The sequence below is a fragment of the Dermacentor variabilis genome, chromosome 2 (assembly GCF_050947875.1).
Source record: "Dermacentor variabilis isolate Ectoservices chromosome 2, ASM5094787v1, whole genome shotgun sequence".
NCBI classification, from domain to species: domain Eukaryota; kingdom Metazoa; phylum Arthropoda; class Arachnida; order Ixodida; family Ixodidae; genus Dermacentor; species Dermacentor variabilis.
The window spans coordinates 255,197,837-255,219,526 of NC_134569.1; the positions used below are offsets into that span (position 1 = coordinate 255,197,837).

General features: G+C 48.2%; 1 protein-coding gene across 3 annotated transcripts in view; it reads right to left on the reverse strand.

The window, feature by feature from the left end:
- Atg16 (Autophagy-related 16) overlaps positions 1-21,690 on the reverse strand; it is a 456,887-nt gene that overhangs the window by 79,624 nt on the left and 355,573 nt on the right. For all 3 annotated transcript variants that reach the window (XM_075682849.1, XM_075682848.1, XM_075682850.1), the window contains one exon: positions 10,145-10,409. In XM_075682849.1, the coding sequence (XP_075538964.1) occupies positions 10,145-10,409 (265 nt within the window). The remainder of the gene's footprint in view (positions 1-10,144; positions 10,410-21,690) is intronic.

The following is a 21,690-nucleotide window of genomic DNA, read 5'->3' on the forward strand; positions in this document are numbered from 1 at the left end:
TTGAATTGTAGCCTGTTTTTGAGGGCACAAGTGTGCCCAATAAAACGCTAGTTTCTCAACTTCCAGTTTTGCTGCTTTTTTTACCGTCACTACCACGTGACATCTGGTGGAGGTTGTCAAGTACTTTCTTTATTTTGGGAAATCCTCGGCACACGCACACACATGCAGCCTGCGCTCTGTCCCGCCGCACCGCACGCGGCTTGTTCCGCTGATTACTTCACTCACTGAGTTTGTTGTCGTGTGCTTCCCACATGCCGACCGCGCACACACGCCTTCCATGTTTTCCCTCCCCGCCACACATCGTTGCCTACCCTCCTGTGCCTGTTACTCTACACAGTTGCCCACCGTCTCGTGCCTGCAACTCTATGCCACCTGGCGTCAGCCTGGCTGTGAATCCAATGGCTACCTTACTTAGCGGGTGCGTGTCCTGGAGAGCCAAGTCTCCAACCTAGAAGGTAGCTCGAGTGCGTTTTTTGTTGTAATACTTTGCCTGGCGGGCTTTTGCCAAAGTTTGGTGGACCTGTGTAAAGGCCCACGCATCTCGAAGGTACACATCCAGTTCAGCAGCTAGGGCATGAGGCGCAGAAGGGGGCACCTCGGTGCCAGCTGCCTGATTGTGATGGCTCCACAGGTTCCGTAGTTCCCGCCGATAGCACAAGAAGGCAGGCGTAAAGCCAGTAACTACACTTTCAGACGTGCACATTGCAAATGCCACTTCGGGCAGCCTTTCTGTCCCAGTCCGTGTGGCAAGTGCAGTAGCCCACCAGGCATTGTTTAACCGTTGTGCTATGGCATTCCACAGACTGTCCTGCTGGTCTATATGGGACTGTGTGGCTCTCCTTGATTCTCCAGTGCTGGAGAATGCCTTTCCACAGTTTGCTTATGAACGGTTTGTCATTGTCGCTAGAGATGGAGCTAGGCACACCATGCTGGCAAAAAACATTTATCATTTTATCAATGAACAATTTGTAGGTCGGCGCACATAATGGGGAAAGCTCCATAAACTTCGTGAACTTGTCCAGCACCACCGGGATGTGCTTGTGGTGCCGAGGAGTTGTGGGCAGTGGCCCAGTAAGGTCCACGCTTAGCTGCTGCATAGGGTGGGTGGCCCATGAGCTGTCCATAAGCCCTTCTGGTTTTTGCCAGTGAGGTTTAAAAGCCTCACACTGCTGGCAGCTGCGGATGTAACGGGAGATATTGGAGCGGATAGCGAGTCATATGAACTGGCTCTTCACAAGTTTCCAAGTTTTAAAAAAGCCTAAATGCCCACTGAAGGGGGTGGTCATGCTCCATTTGCAGGGCCATGTCTCGTAAGTGTTGGGGAAGCCAGGCGACCTTACGTTCACTGATTGTGTACATAAGGATACCATTGTTCGAAATTTCGCTGTCACCAGCTAGGTCCTGTACCCTCTTGGATTCTTTAGCGTCACCAGGTAGCAGGCCAGACTTTAAGTATTGCAGCAGCTGCAGCAGCAGTGAATCCTTGCGTTGTTCCAACTAGAACTTTGCAGAGTCAGTGAGTGGGGACACATCAGTCATGTAAACAGGGGCTGCTAGTTCAAAACGAATGGTTTGTTGTAGCTCTTGCACTTCGACTGGAAACGAGTCCTCTGCCAAATAAGGCTGAGCAGGTTCGGCAGCAGGGATGGGGCACCTGCTTAGTGCATCAGCTGGGATGTTGGCCTGTCCTTTATGATGCCTTATGGTACATTTGAGCCCTTGTAATCTCAACACTTAACGTCACACTCTGCACAATGTCTGCTAAGTTGTAAACATCCAAGCCAATGATGCATGGTCACCTCAAATGATGTGCATTTTACATACAGTCGGAATCTATCGACAGCCCACACCACAGCGAGGCATTCCCATTCTTGGACAGTATAGTTCTTTTCAGCAGTGCTGAGGGTCCTGCTTATAAATGACAGAGGCCTGAGTTCACCTTCGACTTCCTGCAACAATACTGCCAATATACCAGTGCCACTGGCATCTGTTTCAATCACAAAGGGTCTGTTCAGGTCAGGCAATACCACAGCCACCTCTCCTGCCAGCATTAACCATAGAGTCTTGAATGCTGTCTGTTGCTCGGCACCCCCAACCCAATGGGCTCCTTCCTTGAGGAGAGCTGTCAGGGGTCTGGCTTTGTCAGAAAACCAGGGGATAAAATTTCTGTAGTATCCCACAAGGCCCAAAAACATTTGGAGCTCCTTGCTGTTTTAGGGCATGGGAACTCTGCAACCGCTCGCACCTTGTCTGGGTCAGGTTGACATTTGCCTGGAGGGTTTACAAGTTGGGATTGATTGTCAGACCTGCAGAGCCAATTCTTCGCAGTATCTCATCGCTATGTTGTAGGTGGTCCTCAAAAGTTTCTGAATAAATGAGCACATCGTCAAGGAATTCCATGCAGTAGTTGTCTTTTATGCCTTCTAAGAACACTTTGTCCATGAGAGACTGAAATGTTGCCAGCCCACCTGCTACCCCAAATAACATTCGCTAAAATTGAAACACTCCTCTATGGCACAGGGGTGCAGTCTTCGGTACATCTTCAGGAGCAACCGACACTTGAAAGAAGCCCTGAGCAAGGTCGAGGCTCGTGAACCACCTAGCATGGCCGAGCTGAGCGAGTACCCTGTCTGTATGGGGCATGGGTTATGCTGGCACAGTTGTGATTGCATTTAAGAGCCTGTAGTCGATCGCAAGGTGATATCCTCCAGGTTTCTTCTTTACTAATATAGGGGCACTGGCCCAGAAACTGGAGCAGGGCTCAATGAGGTATTGGTCCAGCTAATCTTGGATACACCCATGAAGAATTTCTCTCTTTTGGCTGTTAACCGGGCGCAGCTTGCATCTAACTGGTGGGTGGCTGCTTGTGTCTATTTTGTGAAGCACCAGGAATGTGCAACCTGGCAGAGTGGTAAAAATATGGTTATGGTCTGCAAGGATGTTATTAAGTTCCTGCTTCTGCTCCAGAAGGTTCTCTAGACTAAACTCGCCACTCTCAGTGGTATTGTGGCATACATCCTGCACATCTGCAATAAGTGCCTGTAGAGAGCTGGCCACATTTTCATCAGGCTTTTGACCTTGCTTATCGCAGTGAAACGCTGTCTTACAGACTGACAGGGGTCGGTGTCCAACATCTGACGCACATGGCCGCTTCGGTGTCTTTTAAAATTTGACAAGCCCATATGGGTCAGAGTGCAGTGACGGTCTGCCAAGGCCCATATGGAAATACCTGCCACCTCAAGTGTATCCCACCCAAGGACAACGTCGTGGCACAGCTCTGGCAAAAGAAGAAAACGCCGCTTCCTGGACCCACCTTGCCAATGAATACGACAGCGAACGATTGTGAAGTTTGCGACCAGCCCTGCGCAAGCCTCAGGGTGCGTGCTTCTTTCCTGAATGTGGCTCCTGCACACTTGGCTGTTGCGATGGCACGGCTACCTATTAAGCTCATGCTTGGCCCAGTGTCCATAAGTGCATAAAGCACACTGTCACCAATCAGCAGTTCAAGCAGTGGTTCTTTATTTCTGGCTGTTGCAAGCACTTGCAGGGACGTCGTGTAGCCGTCGACCGGAGAAGTGGCTACACTTGTCCATTTCCCGGGCAATCTGCTTGTAGATATCCTGGGGAATTGCAATGAAAACAGCAGGGTTGGCTGCATGGTCTGCATGACAGCTGCCCCCGGAGCAAGTACCTAAGACCAAGAAGATTTTGGCCAAGACAATCCAATTAGCAGCCGCAGCGTCCCACATCGTTCTGCAACAGCCCAGGGAGCCACCGACTTTCCATGGATCATCATCTGAAGACCCAGAAACCTAGCTGGAGACCTATGAACGAATCACAACTTTCAACAACTGGGACTCTGACGACAAGCTGCGGCATGTATACTTCGCCTTAGAAGACGCCACCAGAATGTGGTTTGAGAACCGGGAGTCAACCATAACAACACGGGACCTGTTCCATTCTGTGAACATTTACAAGCGTCGTAAGCAAGGAAAGGGCCAAAGCTATTGGGGTGAGCTCCACCACTGGAAAAGCTGGTGCCACCGTCAGCGTGACGTGTCATGAGGGATCACATGGACACAGCGGCTGTGTCGGCTGCTTCGGAAGAGCCGAAGCCAGCTGAGAACGAAAGTTTAAAGTCCCAGCTGCGCTGCGGTTCTGATTACGTGGTGAGTCTTTACCGCCTTGAATGTCTGCTTGACAACGTTTGAAAGTACTATAATAGGTAGTGGCTGCCTTTGGACGCATGCAGCATGGTAGGCTACTGCTTGGAGCCGCAGTGCTGGATGCACGCAACGGAGTCAGCCTTATTCACATGTAGCCACAGGGCAAGGATCTGCGTAATGCTTGGCTGGCGAAACTTAGAATCAGCAGACAGCCATCGGCTACAACACGGGTATGCAGAAAGCACAGACGCGAGGAACATTTCTGCTACGGTGCAGTGACTACGCAATGTTCGGTGAGTAGCAGAAAACACGCACTGAGACGCTCGCCCGCGCCCGCTGCCCGGTTAACATCATGACGGTTTGGTCTATGAACTTGTTGATGCTAGATACTGGCAAGTTCACTGGAACGGAAAGGGAGCGGTAAGAGGCACATTAAAAAAGGCACGGCATATGATCATGTTTGTGTTATGAATTAATGCACTGGATTGTGAAAAACAAGCAGAGGAAAATTGCACGCTGAGAAGACCGATAAACATACAGTGCGACGCCAACTTGAGAAATAATATATAAATGTCCAAGAAATTAAAATACAAAAAAAGATCGAATCGTCGCGGCAGTGCATCACAGTCGCCATAGGCGTCGAAGTCTCTATAACGAAATTATTTTTGCACAGTTCTGATAGCGTCCACGCAACAAATTAATGCTTGCTAATGTACTGTCAAATGCTCGTATGCTGCAGCCTAAAGCTCCCAGCACGGTGCAAAAACATGTTCGCAGCGAAAGCAAAACATTGTGCGCAGACGTGCAGTCAGTGGCTGCGAACACGTGCGATCGCTGCATTGAGGCTTCATTCTATTATGCTCCATTTGGTTATACAGACATCCCACTATAAAAACATATTTCACATGGTTTACTCTCAGCGTTTGCCTACCTTTCACGTAAGAATCCGGTTTGGGAGACTCCATTGCGGCGACCGTGCGTAGTGGCGTTCACTGTACGTATTCGGTAAAGAGATAGCGTCTGTAAACAATTCCGTGCTTTCAGTTTGCCCAAGATTATTATATCAACACTCAGAAACTTCCCTCGTTTTGAGAGTACTTACATATGTGTCCAGGAGGGCTGCCACGTGGTGTGTTTATTGAGTGCCGTAAGCGAAATCTATGAGGAGCGCTCCGGGTGATCCCTCATACTACGCAAGGGAGGTGCTTCCGACAGATGGCGACTCCGTAAGTACTCGCCCCCAATGCTAGAAGCCTGAGTACAACTACCCAACGAGACCATAGCGATCTTCACCAAGGAGATGATGTGCCTGTTCCGGCACGCCGACCCTGAAATGTCCGAAGGGAAAAAAGTGCGCTTCTTGATGCAAGCCGTAAAAAAAGGACTTTTTGTCGGACTGATCTGCAACCCACCAAAGACACAAACTCGATAAAGATATCGAGTTTGTGTTAATATCAAAACCACAAGATGACATCGTTAAATCTCTAATGTGGTTCTGCTACTAGCAAAAGCAAGGATGTGCGCATAGTCCCGAATTTCACACGTGCCAATGACGTTGCCATTCTAAATTTGTTGGACAGCTCGTTTTCTGATTTTGCTGCTTTAAGTGGTTCAACCGATTGTTCTATTGATGCATTATGGTGCTTCTTCAAGAGTGTTGTGTTGAAGTGCATGAAGGATTGTGTGTCAACCATCACAAAACAAATACTAGTCTTTGGATGACTAAAGAAGTTATTCAGCTGGGACGCAAATAAAGAAAGCTAAGAAAGCGAGCCCACTTGCCCCCTTCGGCAACAAAACTGAGCTTTTGTTCTTACGTACGCAGGGAAAGGACTGTATCAAGAGAAACATGGACTACTATTTCAACGTTACCATGCAAAACTTCCTGTTGACAGTACCAGAAAAGTTCTATCAGCATTTATCTTATAAAAAGAAAAGAACATACACATTTTGTATAAATGGCGAAACGATAACGTCAGAACCACAAGTCGCTGCAGCCTTTAATCAATTTTTTTTTTTCTGTATTCACAAATGATCATGGTAGAACGGCACATTTCTACCCATTGGCCCATTGTCAGCCTATTAACAATGTTGTTGTAGAGCGCGTTCTGTCGCTTCTGTTCAACACTGACACCAAAAAGTTTGCAGGTGCTCATGGTACCTAATGCCTTCCTCGTCAGGTATGCCGTCAGGTATGCCGAAATATTTACATACTATGTTCAACCTTTCATTATCAAAAGCAGACATTCTCTTTGATTGGAAATGCAGCAAAAGTGTACCCATACCTAAAGCAGATGATTCATCATTACTTTAGTTGGCCATTATCATTGTTGTGTGCTTGTTCTAAGATCCTTGAGCATATTATTTTCAATCATATTTCAACATTTATTGAAAATAATAACATAATCCACAACAGGCAACACGGGTTCCGAAAAGAACTTTCTACTGTGACGCCGCTCTTAGAGCTAGTTCACAATTTCTCAGCAGCAACTTACATTCAAAGCCAAATTGACATTATATTTCTAGATTTCAAAAAAAGCCTTCAATTGAGTCTCACACCCTAACCTTCTTTTAAAACTAAAACCACCATTAAAAAATAATTCACTTGCACGGATCGAAGCTTTATCTGTGTGGTCGAAGCCAGTGTGTGGGAATTGATGAAGAGTGCTCTGCTCCTACATCTGTTAAGTCGGGCATCCCACAAGGATCTGTTCTCGGGCCTCTGTTCTTTTCAATCTTTATTAATGACATAGTTCACAACCTACACGTCAAAATTAAGCTACATGCTGATGGCATAATCTATCATGACATTTACAACTGCAGCGACCAGACTGCATTCATAATGCTTTAGATAAAATTGCAATGTGGTGCTCAGATTGGCAAATGACAATAAAGATTTAAATAATCAGTTGCAATGACCATAACACGCAAGTGACGGCCGTTAAGTTTCTCATACTGCATAGGTGGCAACCCTCTTGCAGTGGTAAACCGCCAAAAATATCTGGGTGCAATTATAACATCGGATCTAAGGTGGAATCTAAGCATATGTTGGACGTTGCGAGAGCTGTACAGAAAGTTTGTTGCTTAAGAACCCTGCGGCAGTGCACACACGAGGTTAAATTAATAGCACATAAACCTTTAGTTCACCTTTTAATGGAATATGGATCAAATGTTCGGGATCCACACACTCGAGCCAACATAAACAAGCTAGAATCTGTCTAAAAGAAAGCGGTTAGGTTTGTATACCGTTCATATAGTTGGCGTACTTCTGCAAGTGCTTTGGTAAAAAAAAAAGCGGGTCCAGCTTGCTCATAATAGCGGCACCAACGTGAGTGATTAAAGTACATGCACTTGCTATTCCACAATAAACTTGGCATACACAAACACACACAGAGCCAGTGTCCAGACGAACCACCCGATCACATTATAATAAATATTAAAGGAATATTCCTGCCATACTAAAATATTTACAAATTCTTTCTTTCCGAAGACAATTCATGAATGGAAGCAACTACCAGTGAGCACTGTGGAATGCCCAACTACAGATACATTTGTACAAGCACTTCAGTTGTAATCATTTTTGCAATAAATTGCAATCACCAGTGCTTCAAACGCTGCGCGTGTGCTTTACTTGTTCATTTTTTTGTTATTTGGTGTACAAAATGTTGCAGCAGGTGTTTTCATGAGTGTGTTTCTTACCTTCTTGTTGGTTTCTGTAACACACTTGTTGTGTCTTGATTTCTTTTATGTATGAACACCCACGCCTGCTTACAGCCTCAACTTGAGGCTAGCAGTACTGTATGAATAAATACTGCGTGTTTTCTGCCCTTTTATCGCACTCTATCGTAGTTCCATTTTAGACAGGTAAGTGGTCGATCTCACGCTATTTTGGTTAAGCAGTGCTACCGTTTAGTAAGTACTTTTTTCAAGCTCTGGCCAACTACAACTTAACAAGGTTTCACTGAGCCGCACCAGGTTAACCCAAGCCGCCTGAGAGAGACAGAAAAAATGAGAAGAAAGGAGATGGTAGGACATAAGAGGTAAGTTAATAGGAAATCAATAGATTGGGGAGAGGAAAACGCGACCACCGGTTTCCCTCTGGAGTCAGTCTGAGGATGCCGTATACATGAGGCAAGAGAGGCCTTAAAGGTTCGAACACCCAGAATCAGCTCAACCCCCAGGATTCCCTTTTCCCAGGACACGCCTAAGCCATGCATGGCTAGGCACGAAAGGGTCAAAGCGCCGTGTGCTCGCGTCCGTGGTGTCACAATGCACCAAATGCCTGCTGACACAGACGCCCCTGTGGGGTACCTGCTTTTCAATGAACGCCTTTCACGCTAAAGTTTTAGCGAGCTGTGCCATGAATACACTGGGTATATGCCGCTCTTCAATGAAATTCATGGCAACTTTGGTCTATGTGCATGTGACACTGCCTGTGCAGCAAGCGAAGGAACCATGCTCAGTGTTTGCAGGCACGCCATGGTTCTCGTCTCGGAGGCCGTAGGCGAGCCTCTCGACGGCGCGATGAGAGGGCGCCGAGGAGGAAGCACGAGGGAGGAGCCTGGCTGCTGCACGTCTCTCAGCCTTGCGTGCCAGGCGTGTGCGCAGGCTTCACGGCGGCGGCATCACAGACGGTGCCGAGTGGTCTTACAGAAGCAACATCATGGGAAGCCAACAAACACTCACACCAATGAGAACATAGGAAAAATTACTTGTGCTTAATAAATGAAATAAAGAAAACATAAATTAATGGCAATCAAAGTGGATGAAAAAACAACTTGCCAAAGGTGGGGAACGATCCCACAACCTTCGCATCGTTCCCCACCTGCAGCAAGTTGTTCTTTCCTCCACTTTCATTTCCATTATATTTATCATTTCTTTACTTCGTTTATTAAGGACAAGTAATTTCCCCTATGTTGTCCTTGGTGTGAGGGTTTGTTGGCTTCTTATGATATGACGAATAAAAATCGGGCCCCTGGGTTAACCCCCTTTCTTTTCACTTAGAGAAGCATGAAAGATGAGTCCCATTGCAGTGCATGCCTAATAGATAACTCATTTTGACGGTGGAAATATGTTGCGTCACTATAGTTATCCAATGCTGAATGCATTACCATCGACAGTCACCGTGAGATAGATTCTGCTGAACTTTTTTAGACTACACCTGACGCACCCTTCATTCCACCATGTAATCAGAGATTTCACTGAAAGCGCCAAATCACCAACATTAATGACAAGTAAATGACTATTTTTGGAGCACCACATCTTGATGGCTATCAAATGAAATGTTCATTTATACAGTTAGTTAAAGGCCACAGGCATTAAAAATTCCAGAACTGCTCTAGCTGAATGCACATAAGTGGAGTATCTGCTTGCGAACAATAAATGGTTGGTACAAATACATCCCAGCACTGATGAACTGCTTTCTTTTTCATAAAGAAATGAGCTTGCTGAGTGGTGAAAACATCACTGACGGAATCTGTGGGTCACTACTTAATAGTGGTGTGTGAATACTCTAAACTTGGAACATTAAATTCAAATCGGTTGATATTCGATTCAAAAGCCACTTTTACAGTCAAAATAATCGAACCCCCAAAAATTCTGAAATGTATTTAGAACATCCTTGAACTGTGAAACTGCCAAGGAATTACGCCGTTTCTTTGAACAGTGCTCACTAGATCACGTAGCGTGCTTTCAGAACGAGTGTGCTGCATAGTCGCTCGCCAGTGTGCAGCAATGCACATAGGGCTGAACATGCTGCTGGTCAGTTTCCTACAGTCCACTTCACTGCACCTTTCGTGCGCTTTTTGCAATGCTCACATTTTGAGCAGTGTGGTGATAACGGGAGGCCATTTTGATGATACTAGCCACCACAGCACACTCCGCAAGGTGCTGACAAAAGAAGCAAAAGCTGAGTGGGGATAGCGTCTGTCAAAGAGGCACAGCAATTCAAAAAAGAAATATGGGGAGTGAGAACGCACTGGAAGCTCACAAGGACCTGGTTCATGCGCACGTCCAGCAGCTTGAGGGTGTCGTCGCGCACGCAGCACAACAGCTGGCAGCGGTCGGCCGACAGGTCCAGCGAGCTGATCAAGCCACCCAGCACAATCTCGTTGGCACTGCTCTCTGCCCGCGAGTCCCAGAAACGCAGACGCTTGTCAAAGTGGCCGCTGATGATGGTGGTGCCTGCACTGTCACTGGCCACCAGGTCATTGCAGGAGGAGCCAGCAAATATGGTGCGGATGCCTGCAATTTTCAACCATCCATGAACTGTTTGCTTATTATTGCTCGTGATCACATCCTATCACCTCTTCAGCCCTCTTTTTTATTCTGCTGCAAAGTTCAAAGAAGAGGATTTGGAGTAACTCATTCTCACACTAGAGCAAAGTTACAGTAACAACATAGAAAGGTGTATTTTTTTTTATATATAATGCAAACTCATTAATATGCAGGATAGGTTCCCACCAGTGGTGTAGCCAGAAATTTCGTTCCAGGGGGGGGGGCTCATGTTGCAGCTCGGCCTCCTCCTTACAGAATTTGTCGAGGGATCAAATACATGAATAATAATTGCATTGCCATTGCCAAAGATGCTGCAAACGAATTATTGAACGCTACGCACTGTCGAGACAAGTAAAATAGGTATTTTTTCATAAAAGAACACACTCGTATATCCCAAAAATTGCGCCCAAAATAACTTATATCAATGCTTCCATGTTTTTTGTCTATTTATTAAGTAAAGAAAATATTGCACGAGCTTTAGAACTATATCAGTTCGAAACCAGCAAAGCAGTGCATGCTGCTGATATAAAAAATGTAAAGACCATGAAATGAACAAGTTGAGGACAAATACGTTAATGAAACTGTCATTCAAGGACCTTATTTACATTTTTGTACATATGCAACGGCCAGAAAAAAATCTCAATGACGTCATTTGTTCTAATGTATTATTCAGGAGCAGCTGTCACCAGTCGTGTATTGTGAGTAACTGCACCGAAATTATAGTTGAAACAGACATCACATATAAAAAGCAGGAGTTCTGCAGAATATATGAGGGCAAGTAAAATGAAAGTGAGCCAATGCGAATATATGACAAACAGGTACTTTATTTAAAAGTAGTCTCCATGAGCATTTAGACATTTGTCCCATTGATTAACGAGTCTCGTGATTCTCCTCTCATAAAATTCCTTGGGTTGCTGCTTCAAAAAGTCTGTAACTGACTCTTTCATGTCATCGTCCAACGCAAATCTGGTTCCCTTGAGCCATTTCTTCCGTTGCCCAAAAATGTAGAAGTCGCAAGACGACAGGTCTGGGCTGTATGGTAGATGTTGCAGCGTTTCCAACTTGAACATTGCCAGTTTTGTATTAACCACATCAGCAACGTGGGGACTGGCATTGTCGTGTAGCAAGATGACTCCATTCGTCAATTTTCTATGTCGTTTCTTCTTGATTGTGAGATGCAGCCGATCCGGCGTTTCACAATATCAGAAACAATTGATAGTCTCTCAAGATTTAGCAAATTCTATCAGTAATGGTCCCCGACAATCGAAACAAAAAAAGTGAACACCTTTCCGGCGGACATAATGGCCTTTGCTTTCCTTACGGGTGGTGAATTCAAATGTTTCCACTGTAAGCTTTGCAGTCATGTTTCAGGCTCATAGTAGTGGCACCATGATTTGTCCCTGGTTACAATTGCAGACAAGAAGTCATCTCCCTCATTGTGATACCGGATCAGATGAGTCAAGGCAGCACTGAACTCCTTCATCTTCTGGCGATGGTTCAAAATCTTGGGCATCCATTGCGCACACAAAAGCCGATAACCGAGATGTTCATGAATTATGGCGTGACCGGAAATGTGACTGATTTTCACACGCTCTGCCAGTTCATCGATGCTTACCCTCCGTTCTTAAGTAATCGGCTCATCAACCTTTGCCATAGTGTTGGGGGCAATTGCACGGTGGTTTTGGCCCGGTCGTAGATCGTCTTTGCAACTTTTAGATCCTTCTTTGAGCAGTTTGCTCCAACGCTTCAAAGTGGCCAATGAAATGCAATGTTCAATGTACATGGCATCCACACGGCGACTGATTTCTTTTTGGAAACACCTTCAGCTGTCAAAAAAACCTCACAACACCACACTGTTCAACTTTTGGAGCATCCATTATGTCACGCTACCATGTTCAACCCAGAGTATGAGAGCATTAAAGAACATCTATCCTCACACCTGCGCGTCACTCTTGTAAAAGAGAGATGACTGTTAAGACGCTGGGTGAGCTGTTTACATACTGTGCTCGCATTTCAACCCAGCGTTTCCACTTCAACAACCAAAGCCGCCAAGAAGGAGAGACCCTCGAGCAGTTCGTTACTGCGCCACGAGGGTTAGCGAGTGCCTGCGTTTTCGGAGACCAGCTGGACTTGCTGCTCCGGGACCGTTTCGTCTGCGGCATCAACAACCCCGCCATGCAGACGCGACTGCTGGAGCTTCCCGACCCCTCGCTGGACGCCGCCGTGAAGGCAGTGCTGGCGATGGAAGCAGCCAGCAAGGACGCCGGCGAGATTTCGCGTGCGACTGGCTCACCGTCGGGGGAAGCGGCAGTCAACAAGTTGGCGACAAAGGGCAGTACCTGCGGTCGCTGTGGTGGTGTCCACTCCCCCTCACAGTGCCAGTTGAGAGACTCTCAAGCACAATGCTTCACGTGTGGGAAAACTGGGCACCTGGCACGTGTATGCTGAAGGGGGAGGACAAACAGCAAAATGCAGCACCAGCCTGGTTCAAGCCCAGGTACCACACAAGGCCGCGACCAGGGTAGCCGTTGCAAGGATACGCGGCGGGGGCGTGCGGCAGCAGGCTCAAGTTCTTCTGTGGCCAGGCTCCACGTCGTGGCCGAGGACCCCCTGATTTTCGACATGTGGCACACAGGATTTGTACCATCGTCTGTGCCACCATACATCATCATCATCATCATCATCATCATTGTTACGCCCACTGCAGGGCAAAGGCCTCTCCCATACTTCTTCAACAACCCCGGTCATGTACTAATTGTGGCCATGCCTTGCCTGCAAACTTCTTAATCTCATCCGCCAACCTAACTTTCTGCTGCCCCCTGCTACGCTTCCCTTCCTTTGGGATCCAGTCCGTAACCCTTAATGACCATCGGTTATCTTCCCTCCTCATTAGATGTCCTGCCCATGCCCATTTCTTTTTCTTGATTTCAACTAAGATGTCATTAACTCGCGTTCGTTCCCGCACCCAATCTGCTCTTTTCTTATCCCTTAACGTTACACCTATCATTCCTCTTTCCATAGCTCGTTGCGTCGTCCTCAATTTGAGTAGAACCCTTTTCGTAAGCCTCCAGGTTTCTGCCCCGTATGTGAGTACTGGTAAGACACAGCTATTATATACTTTTCTCTTGAGGGACAATGGCAACCTGCTGTTCATGATCTGAGAATGCCTGCCAAACGCACCCCAGCCCATTCTTATTCTTCTGATTATTTCCGTCTCATGATCCGGATCTGCCGTCACTACCTGCCCTAAGTAGATGTATTCCCTTACGACTTTCAGTGCCTCGCTGCCTATTGTAAATTGCTGTTTTCTTCCGAGACTGTTAAGCATTACTTTAGTTACCATACATGCTGACCGTCAAAACCTCCGGGCACCCCATTTCCATGGAGCTGGACACAGGAGCCAGCGTGTCTGTCATGGCGGGGAAACGGTTCAAGCGTACCTACCCCGGCGTGTCTGTCACGGCTTCGGGCGTGACGCTGCGCAGCTACTCCGAGCAGCTCTCCCAGGTCTAGGGTCAAGCACAGGTCAGCGTTCGCTTTGGCAACAGGGAGGAAACTCTTCCCCTCTACTTAACCGAGGGGTTGTCGCCGACGCTGCTGGGGCGAAACTCGATTCATGCACTGGGCGCTTGTCTGCCAGAGTACCAAGAAGCCAGCCTGCATGTGGTGAACAACGTCCCCAGCCTCCTGACCGAGTTCAAGTCCCTGTTCCAGCCAGGGGTGGGCACATTCGCCAGCACGATGCCTGGCATCTATGTACCTGAGGGAGCCCAGCCACGTTTTTTTTTTTTTCAAGCCTCGCCCCACTGCTGTTCGCTCTCAACGACGGGGTCACCCAGGAGCTGCAACGGTTGCAGCGAGAGGGCATCCTAATTGGGCCACTCCCATCGTACCAGTCCTCAAGTGTGATGTGTGTGGTGCGCGACATGGTGCGGTGGTCAGGACGGACAGAAGCAGGCGACAAGGAGTGGGCGCACCGAAGCGAATTCTGTGCTGGAGGAAAACGATGATGCCGAAGAGCATCCGGCACGTGAACGTGCGGAGCAAGAAAAAGAACTAAAAGAAGAAAAGCCAACCAATTAGGAAAGACCACGGGGCGTCAGGCAGCCAATCGGAGAATGACTAATCGGCCAGAGCGGAAGAAAAGACGAGGCGCGTTGGCAGAAGGGGGGAGATACCGGGAGACGCCCGGAGAGTTCCAGAAAGCGACGCCAGGAGAAGGTCGGCCACCGGACCGGGAGTTGAAGATGGGCCATTGGGTTCCGGACCCGAGCCACCAGGACTTCACCCGATCGGGGCCTCCTGCCAACCCATTCCTGTGTGTCGCCAGTCTACCCGAGCGTGCCGCCAGCTGCTCAAGGCCGGCGAGCTTCTGTGCCCGTGGGCAGGACGAGAGCAGTCGGGCTATGGGCCCGAGTTCTACGTTCAGCTGCCCGGCCAGAACGCCCCTGCCATCTACTCGTGTCGCCTAGCGGCCTGCCTCTATCTTCAAGCCAGAGCAAGGGCGCTCCCGTTGCCCGGTCAACCATCCTATACCCCGACCTTTGGCGAGACTGGCGCAACTCCTTTCGTCAGCTTGTCGCTGCGTCTTCACGTCGAGACTGTTATGTGTCCCTGCTGTCGTGGTAAGCCTGGACACGTGCACTATTTAACGTCATACTAGCCCCAAGTGTGTTTCTTATTGCCATGATGTCTACTTCAGTGTTTATTTTATGCTTTCTATTCCCTTTTATCTATTTTAAGACTCTTTCTAGTTCCATTAAAAGTTTGTGTGTTTTCGAAACCAATGGCTTTGTCCTCAATTAGGTACTTGGAGGAGCCGCCTAAGAGAACCGTTAAAACCTTTGAGTACACGAACCTTGCATCACATCAAGCGAGACGACAGTGTCAGGATCTGCAGGGATTTCAAGGTTACCGTACATCTCGTCGCTACCGTCGAGAAGTGGCCGTTGCCCGGAGCGAATATCTCTGGTAAGCATTGTCTGGTGGACAGAAGTTTACCAAGCTCGACCTCAGAGATGCTTACCAGCAGCTGCTGCTCCAGGATGCCTCCCAGAAGTATGTCACAATATCGACAACTTTGTGGCCCTTCCAGTACACACGCTTACCGTTTGGCGTTGCCTCAGCCCGAGCCATATTTTACAGGGAAATGGACAACCTCTTCAGGGGCATGAGGCACGTGGTGGTCTACTTGGATGACATCCTGGTTACTGGCAGCGATGACAGGGACCACCTGCAAAACCTGCACAACTTGATGGCACAGCTTCAGGACGCCGGCCTCAAGCTCAAGCTGAAGAAGTGTGTTTTCCTGGCCCAGTGTTTAGTACTTGGGACATGTCATTTCTCAGGCTGGCCTAGCCCCAGCTCCCCGCAAAGTTGATGCTGTGCTCAAGGCACCTAAGCCCTAGAACAAGAAGGAGCTTCAGAGCTCCCTCGGCCTCATCAACTTCTACAGGACTTTCCTGCCGAGCCTGTTGGAACATCTACAGCCGCTGCATCATCTGCTTTGAGATGGTCAGCAATGGGTCTGGAAGAAGGAGCAGGACCGAGCCTTCCAGCGCAGAAACGAGCTAATCAACAAGGCTCCAGTGCTGGTACACTTCGATCCCGCCAAGCCTGTTGTCCTTACTGTAGATGCATCGCTGTTTGGCGTGGGAGTCGTCCTGGCACACCGGGACAAGGATGGCCAGGAACACCCTGTGTCGTTTGCTTCTCATCAGCTTCATGCTGCAGAGCAACGCTACAGCCAGCTGGACAAGGAAGGCTTGGCCCTCATGTTCGGTGTCGAATGCTTCCACCAGTATCTGTGGGGCTGGGAGTTCGAGGTGGTCACGGACCACAAGCCACTGTTGGGACTGCTGGGGCCTGACAAGGCAGTTCCTGTGCAGGCATCACCTCGAATGGTATGCTGGACCTTGAGGCTGGCAGCTTGCAGTCACCAGCTGGTTTACCGTCCGAACAAGGACCTGGAACCTGCTGATGCCCTGAGCCGCCTGCCCCTGCCAGAGGTGCCTGATGCTGTTCCGGAACCTGCTGAAGTGTTCATGCTGGAGCGCGCGTACCCAGAAGTTCTCTCTAGATCTGCGGTATCTCAAGCGACCAGCCAGAACCCAGTCCTGTCTCAGGTCAACAAGGTGGTGTGGTGTCCCGTGGGGAGGAATTGGTCCAGCAGCCCTATAGCCACAAGGCCACCAAGGTGAGCTTGCAGCACGGCTGCCTATTGTGGGGTTCCAGGGTGGTGATCCCACAAAGTCTCCGGTCCAGGGTCCTGCAGTTGCTGCACGAGGTCATCCTGGTGTGCAAAAGACCAAGATGGTGGCCCGGTCCCATGTTTGGTGGTCTGGCCAGGACCAGGACATGGCTCACATGGTGCAGAGCTGCAAGATCTGCCAGGAGCATCAGCGGGCGTCACGTCATGTGGAAATCACGCTCTGGCCATTCCCACAGAGACCCTGGTCCCACCTACATATGGATTTTGGGGGTCCTTCAAGGGCCATTACTTCCTGGTGGTGGTGAACGCCTTTTCGAATTGGGTGGAGGTTCTACCTCCACCCAATTCTACCTCCAGCAGGTTCTACCTGTCACCACTCCATCAGCAGGCGCGGCCATTGCAGCACGACAACAGGTCTTAACCGCCCAGGGATTGCAGGATGTCATCATGTCCGACAATGGTCATGCTTTTGCCAGCACAGAGTACCTGGCCTAGCTGACGAAGAACGGAATCAGCCAGATGATGGTTCCACTGTACCATCCTGCTTCAAATGGTACAGCCGAGCGGATGGTGCAAACCATCAAGGACAAGCTCAAGAAGAGCCAGACTGGGGATTTCCGTACGTAGATTGCCCGGATACTGTTTCAGTACCGGACCACGCCCCACGATGTCACTGGCCGTGTTTGATGAAGTAGTTCTGCGGAAACCCGCAAGGTGGAGAGAAGTAATTCCGAAGTAATTCCAAGTTGAAGTAATTCGTCCTGGTCTGAGTCCCGGACCCGGACGAATTTTTCTTCAACTCTGATGCTTTTCTTTCGAGGAACCCGCATGGGTTTCCTTTGTAGCAATTGCTACGAACAGGTGGATGTCTGATTTTCCCTTTATCAATTACTTCTTTCCACCTTGCGGGTTTCCGCAGAACTACTTCGTCAAACACTTAGTGACGAAGTAGTTCTAGAAGTGAGACACCCATTTCTTTACACAGCTTCTTTACACGAAGTGATAAGAACTTTCTCACTGAGAGTTGGTTGCGAAATGGTGTGGCAGGTGTATCATTTATGCTAGAATAGCACGGGTGCTCCGAGTTAGAAATGACTTTCAGGAAGTACGTATAACTTAAATATGCCCTTTATAAGTAGAGTGATCACTCATTTGATTCTACATAGAGGCTTTTTCTTAATTTAGTTATTTACCTATTTTCTGGTACCTTCAAGGCCGTTGTGGGATTTACAAAAAGGAGTGGTAAGGCATGTCGGAAGTGCAGCAAACATCAAACAGAATGAAAGTCGAAAATGGTGCAACATTATGCATTTGATTAGCAATACAAATAATTGCATGGTTGTATTAGTGTGCATTATTAGATGGCTAGCAGATGCTTACATCCTTTGCTTCGTGTTGTTGACAAATTCGACTTCGCCCTGCCATCTGCTAGCCACCTGGTTAGCTCAGATGGTAGAGCGGCTGCCCCGGAAAGGCGGTGGTCCCAGGTTCGAGTCCCGGACCAGGACGAATTTTCCTTCAACTCTGAGGCTTTTCTTTCAAGGAACCCGTATGGGTTTCCTTTGTAGCAATTGCTACAAATGGGTGGATGTCTGATTTTCCCTTTATCAATTACTTCTCTTCACCTTGCGGGTTTCCGCAGAACTACTTCGTCAAGTACTGGTAAGACACCGCTGTTGTACACTTCTCTCTTTAGGGATAATGGCAACCTGCTGTTGATGATCTGAGAATGGCTGCCAAACGCACCCCAATCTATTCTTATTCTTCTGATTATTTCAGTCTCATTATCCGGATACGTGGTCACTGCCTGCCCTAAGTATATGTGTTCCCTCACCAATTCCAGTACCTCGCTACCTACCGTAAACTGCTGTGCTCTTCCGAGACTGTTAAACATTACTTTAGTTTTCTGCAGATTAATTTTTTTTAGACCCACCTTTCTGCTTTGCCTCTCCAGGTCAGTGAGCATGCATTGCAATTCGTCCCCTGAGTTACCAAGCAAGGCAATATCATCAGCAAATCGCAAGTTACAGTAAAAGCTCCTTAATTCACTACTCGTTAATTCGAAATTTCGGATAATTCGAAGTAGTCGCCGCGGTCCGTCCAACAAGGTATTGAAAGCAATATGTAACACATCCCGCTTATTCACACTGAAATCTGCACCGCCGCCGATAATTCGAACTCCGCATCATCGTGGATGGGGAGAGTGCTAGTGCGCGGGTGCACGTTGGCGTCGCCGCGCGGGTCGCGCAGCTTTGCTTTTTCGATCAGCGGCAAGGACGATTCCATGAATACTTTGTTTAGCGCAAGAAGACAGACACAAGATAGACGACAGGAATGTCGTCTTTCTTGTGTCTGTCTTTTTGCGCTAAACAAAGTATTCATGGATTCGCACCAACTAGCCCGCCAACACATTGTGCTGAGCAAGGACGATTACACCGTCGCTGCGCGCCGTGTTCTTTGTGTACGAGCGTGCGAGGGTGAGCCGGCGAATGCGGCTCAATCTCGCGTGCGCGAGAGGGGAAGGTGGGGCGGAGCGCGCCCTCTCTTGTCGCGCGCGAGGCAGGGGGGGTGAGGCGAGGGAGGGACGGGAGGACGATCTTCGGCGGCTGTAGGGTGGGTAGGGTGCCTCGTTGCGTGCGCTCCCCTCCGCCACTGTGCGAGAGGGCGCGCGCATCGAGGCACCCTACGGCGGCTGCTGCTTACGGCGCGGCCACTGGCAGCCATGCGGGCGTTGCACCTTGAAACAGATCTGCGACGTGGCCAAAGTGCGCGCCCACGTGGGCCTCATCTTCAAAGCGATCTGCGATGTTTGCAGAGTGCGCGTAGTGCCGGTAGCTTCATATGCGATGTGCTTTCTACGTTTCGTTTGTGTTGAAGCCAGAGCTGTACGAACGTCAATTCGCTCGCTGCTACTGCAGCGAGTCCTCACTCCAGCGTTTTTCAGCGAGTTTCCGCGGTCATCGAGCGAGATGCGTTCATGCTTACCTGTGCGCGCGTGACGCAGTGCTTGTTAATTTATTTAGTAAGCGAATGCTTACAAGTTTATACGCCCGATAAAACTATTATCCTTACTTTGTATAGCATATATCGACTAATTTTCTATCGCAATCGATGCTTCGCTTTTCGCGCGAGTCTGCAACATTTTTTTTTTCTCCGCCCCAGTCAGCGCGACGAACGCGCGGATGGAGCAAGAGCCATCTCGACGCCGGGCCGCGCTGGCCGCGTCCGGTTACGTTGGCTGCGCCAGTGCTTCGAAGTATAGACGTTGTTCACGCCAACGTGACGTAGCGTGTGTGCGCGTGCTCACACCACGTCATACTATATACGCGCCTTAACCGAGCGATCTTTTTCTCTGATTTTCATTTGTTCAAATTTTGTATAATTCGAATTTTCATAGCATCCCCGCGGAATTCGAATTAATGAGCTTTTACTGCGCTAAGGTATTCTCTATTAACTCTTATCCCCAATTCTTCCCAATCTAGGTCTCCGAATATCTCCTGTAAACAAGCTGCGAATAGTATTGGAGACATCGCATCTCCCTGCCCGACGCCTTTCTTCACTGGGATTTTGTTGCTTTCTTTATGGAGGACTACGGTTGCTGTGGAGCCGCTATAGATTTTTAGATACGGCTCGTCTACACCCTCATTCCGTAATCCCTCCATGACTGCTGAGGTTTTGACTGAATCAAACGCTTTCTCGTAATCAATGAAAGCTATATATAATGGTTGGTTATATTCCGCACATTTCTCTATCAGCTGATTGATAGATTGATAATCTGAATATGGTCCATTGTTGAGTAGCCCTAATGGAATCCTGCCTGGTCCTTTGGTTGACAGAAGTCTGAAATGTTCCTGATTCTATTTTTGAGATTACCTTAGTAAATACTTTGTAGGCAACGGACAGCAAGCTGATCGGTCTACAATTTTTCAAGTCTTTGGCGTCCCCTTTCTTATGGATTAGGATTATGTTAGCGTTCTTCCAAGATTCCAGTACGCTCGAGGCCATGAGGCACTGCGTATACAGGGTGGCCAGTGTTTCGAGAACAATCTGCCCACCATCCTTCAACAAAGCTGCTGTTACCTGATGCTCCCCAGCTGCCTTCCCCCTTTGCATATCTCCCAAGGCTTTCTTTACTTCTTCCGGCGTTACCTTTGGTATTTCGAATTCCTCTGGACTAATTTCTCTTCCATTATCGTCGAGGGTGCCACTAGTACTGTATAAATCTCTATAGAAATCCTCAGCCACTTGAACCATCTCATCCATATTAGTAATGATATTGCCGGCTTTGTCTCTTAACGCGTACATCTGATTCTTGCCAATTCCTAGTTTCTTCTTCACTGTTTTTAGGCTTCCTTCATTCCTGAGAGCATGTTCAATTCTATCCATATTATACTTCCTTATGTCAGCTGTCTTACGCTTGTTGATTAACTTCGAAAGTTCTGCCAGTTCTATTCTAGCTGTAGGGTTAGATGCTTTCATACATTGGCGTTTCTTGATCAGATCTTTCGTCTCCTGCGATAGTTTGCTGGTATCCTGCCTAACGGAGTTACCACCGACTTCCATTGCACACTCCTTAATGATGCCCACAAGATTGTCGTTCATTGCTTCAACACTAAGGTCCTCTTCCTGAGTTAAAGCCGAATACCTGTTCTGTAGCTTGATCCGGAATCCCTCTATTTTCCCTCTTACCGCTAACTCATTGATCAACTTCTTATGTACCAGTTTCTTCCGTTCCCTCCTGAAGTCTAGGCTAATTCGAGTTCTTACCATACTATGGTCACTGCAGCGCACCTTGCCGAGCACGTCCACATCTTGTATGATGCCAGGGTTAGCGCAGAGTATAAGGTCTATTTCATTTCTGGTCTCGCCATTCGGGCTCCTCCCCATCCACTTTCGACTATCCTGCTTGCAGAAGAAGGTATTCATTATCCGCATATTATCCTGTTCTGCAAACTCTACTAATAACTCCCCCCTGCTATTCCTAGAGCCTATGCCATATTCCCCCACTGATTTGTCTCCAGCCTGCTTCTTGCCTAC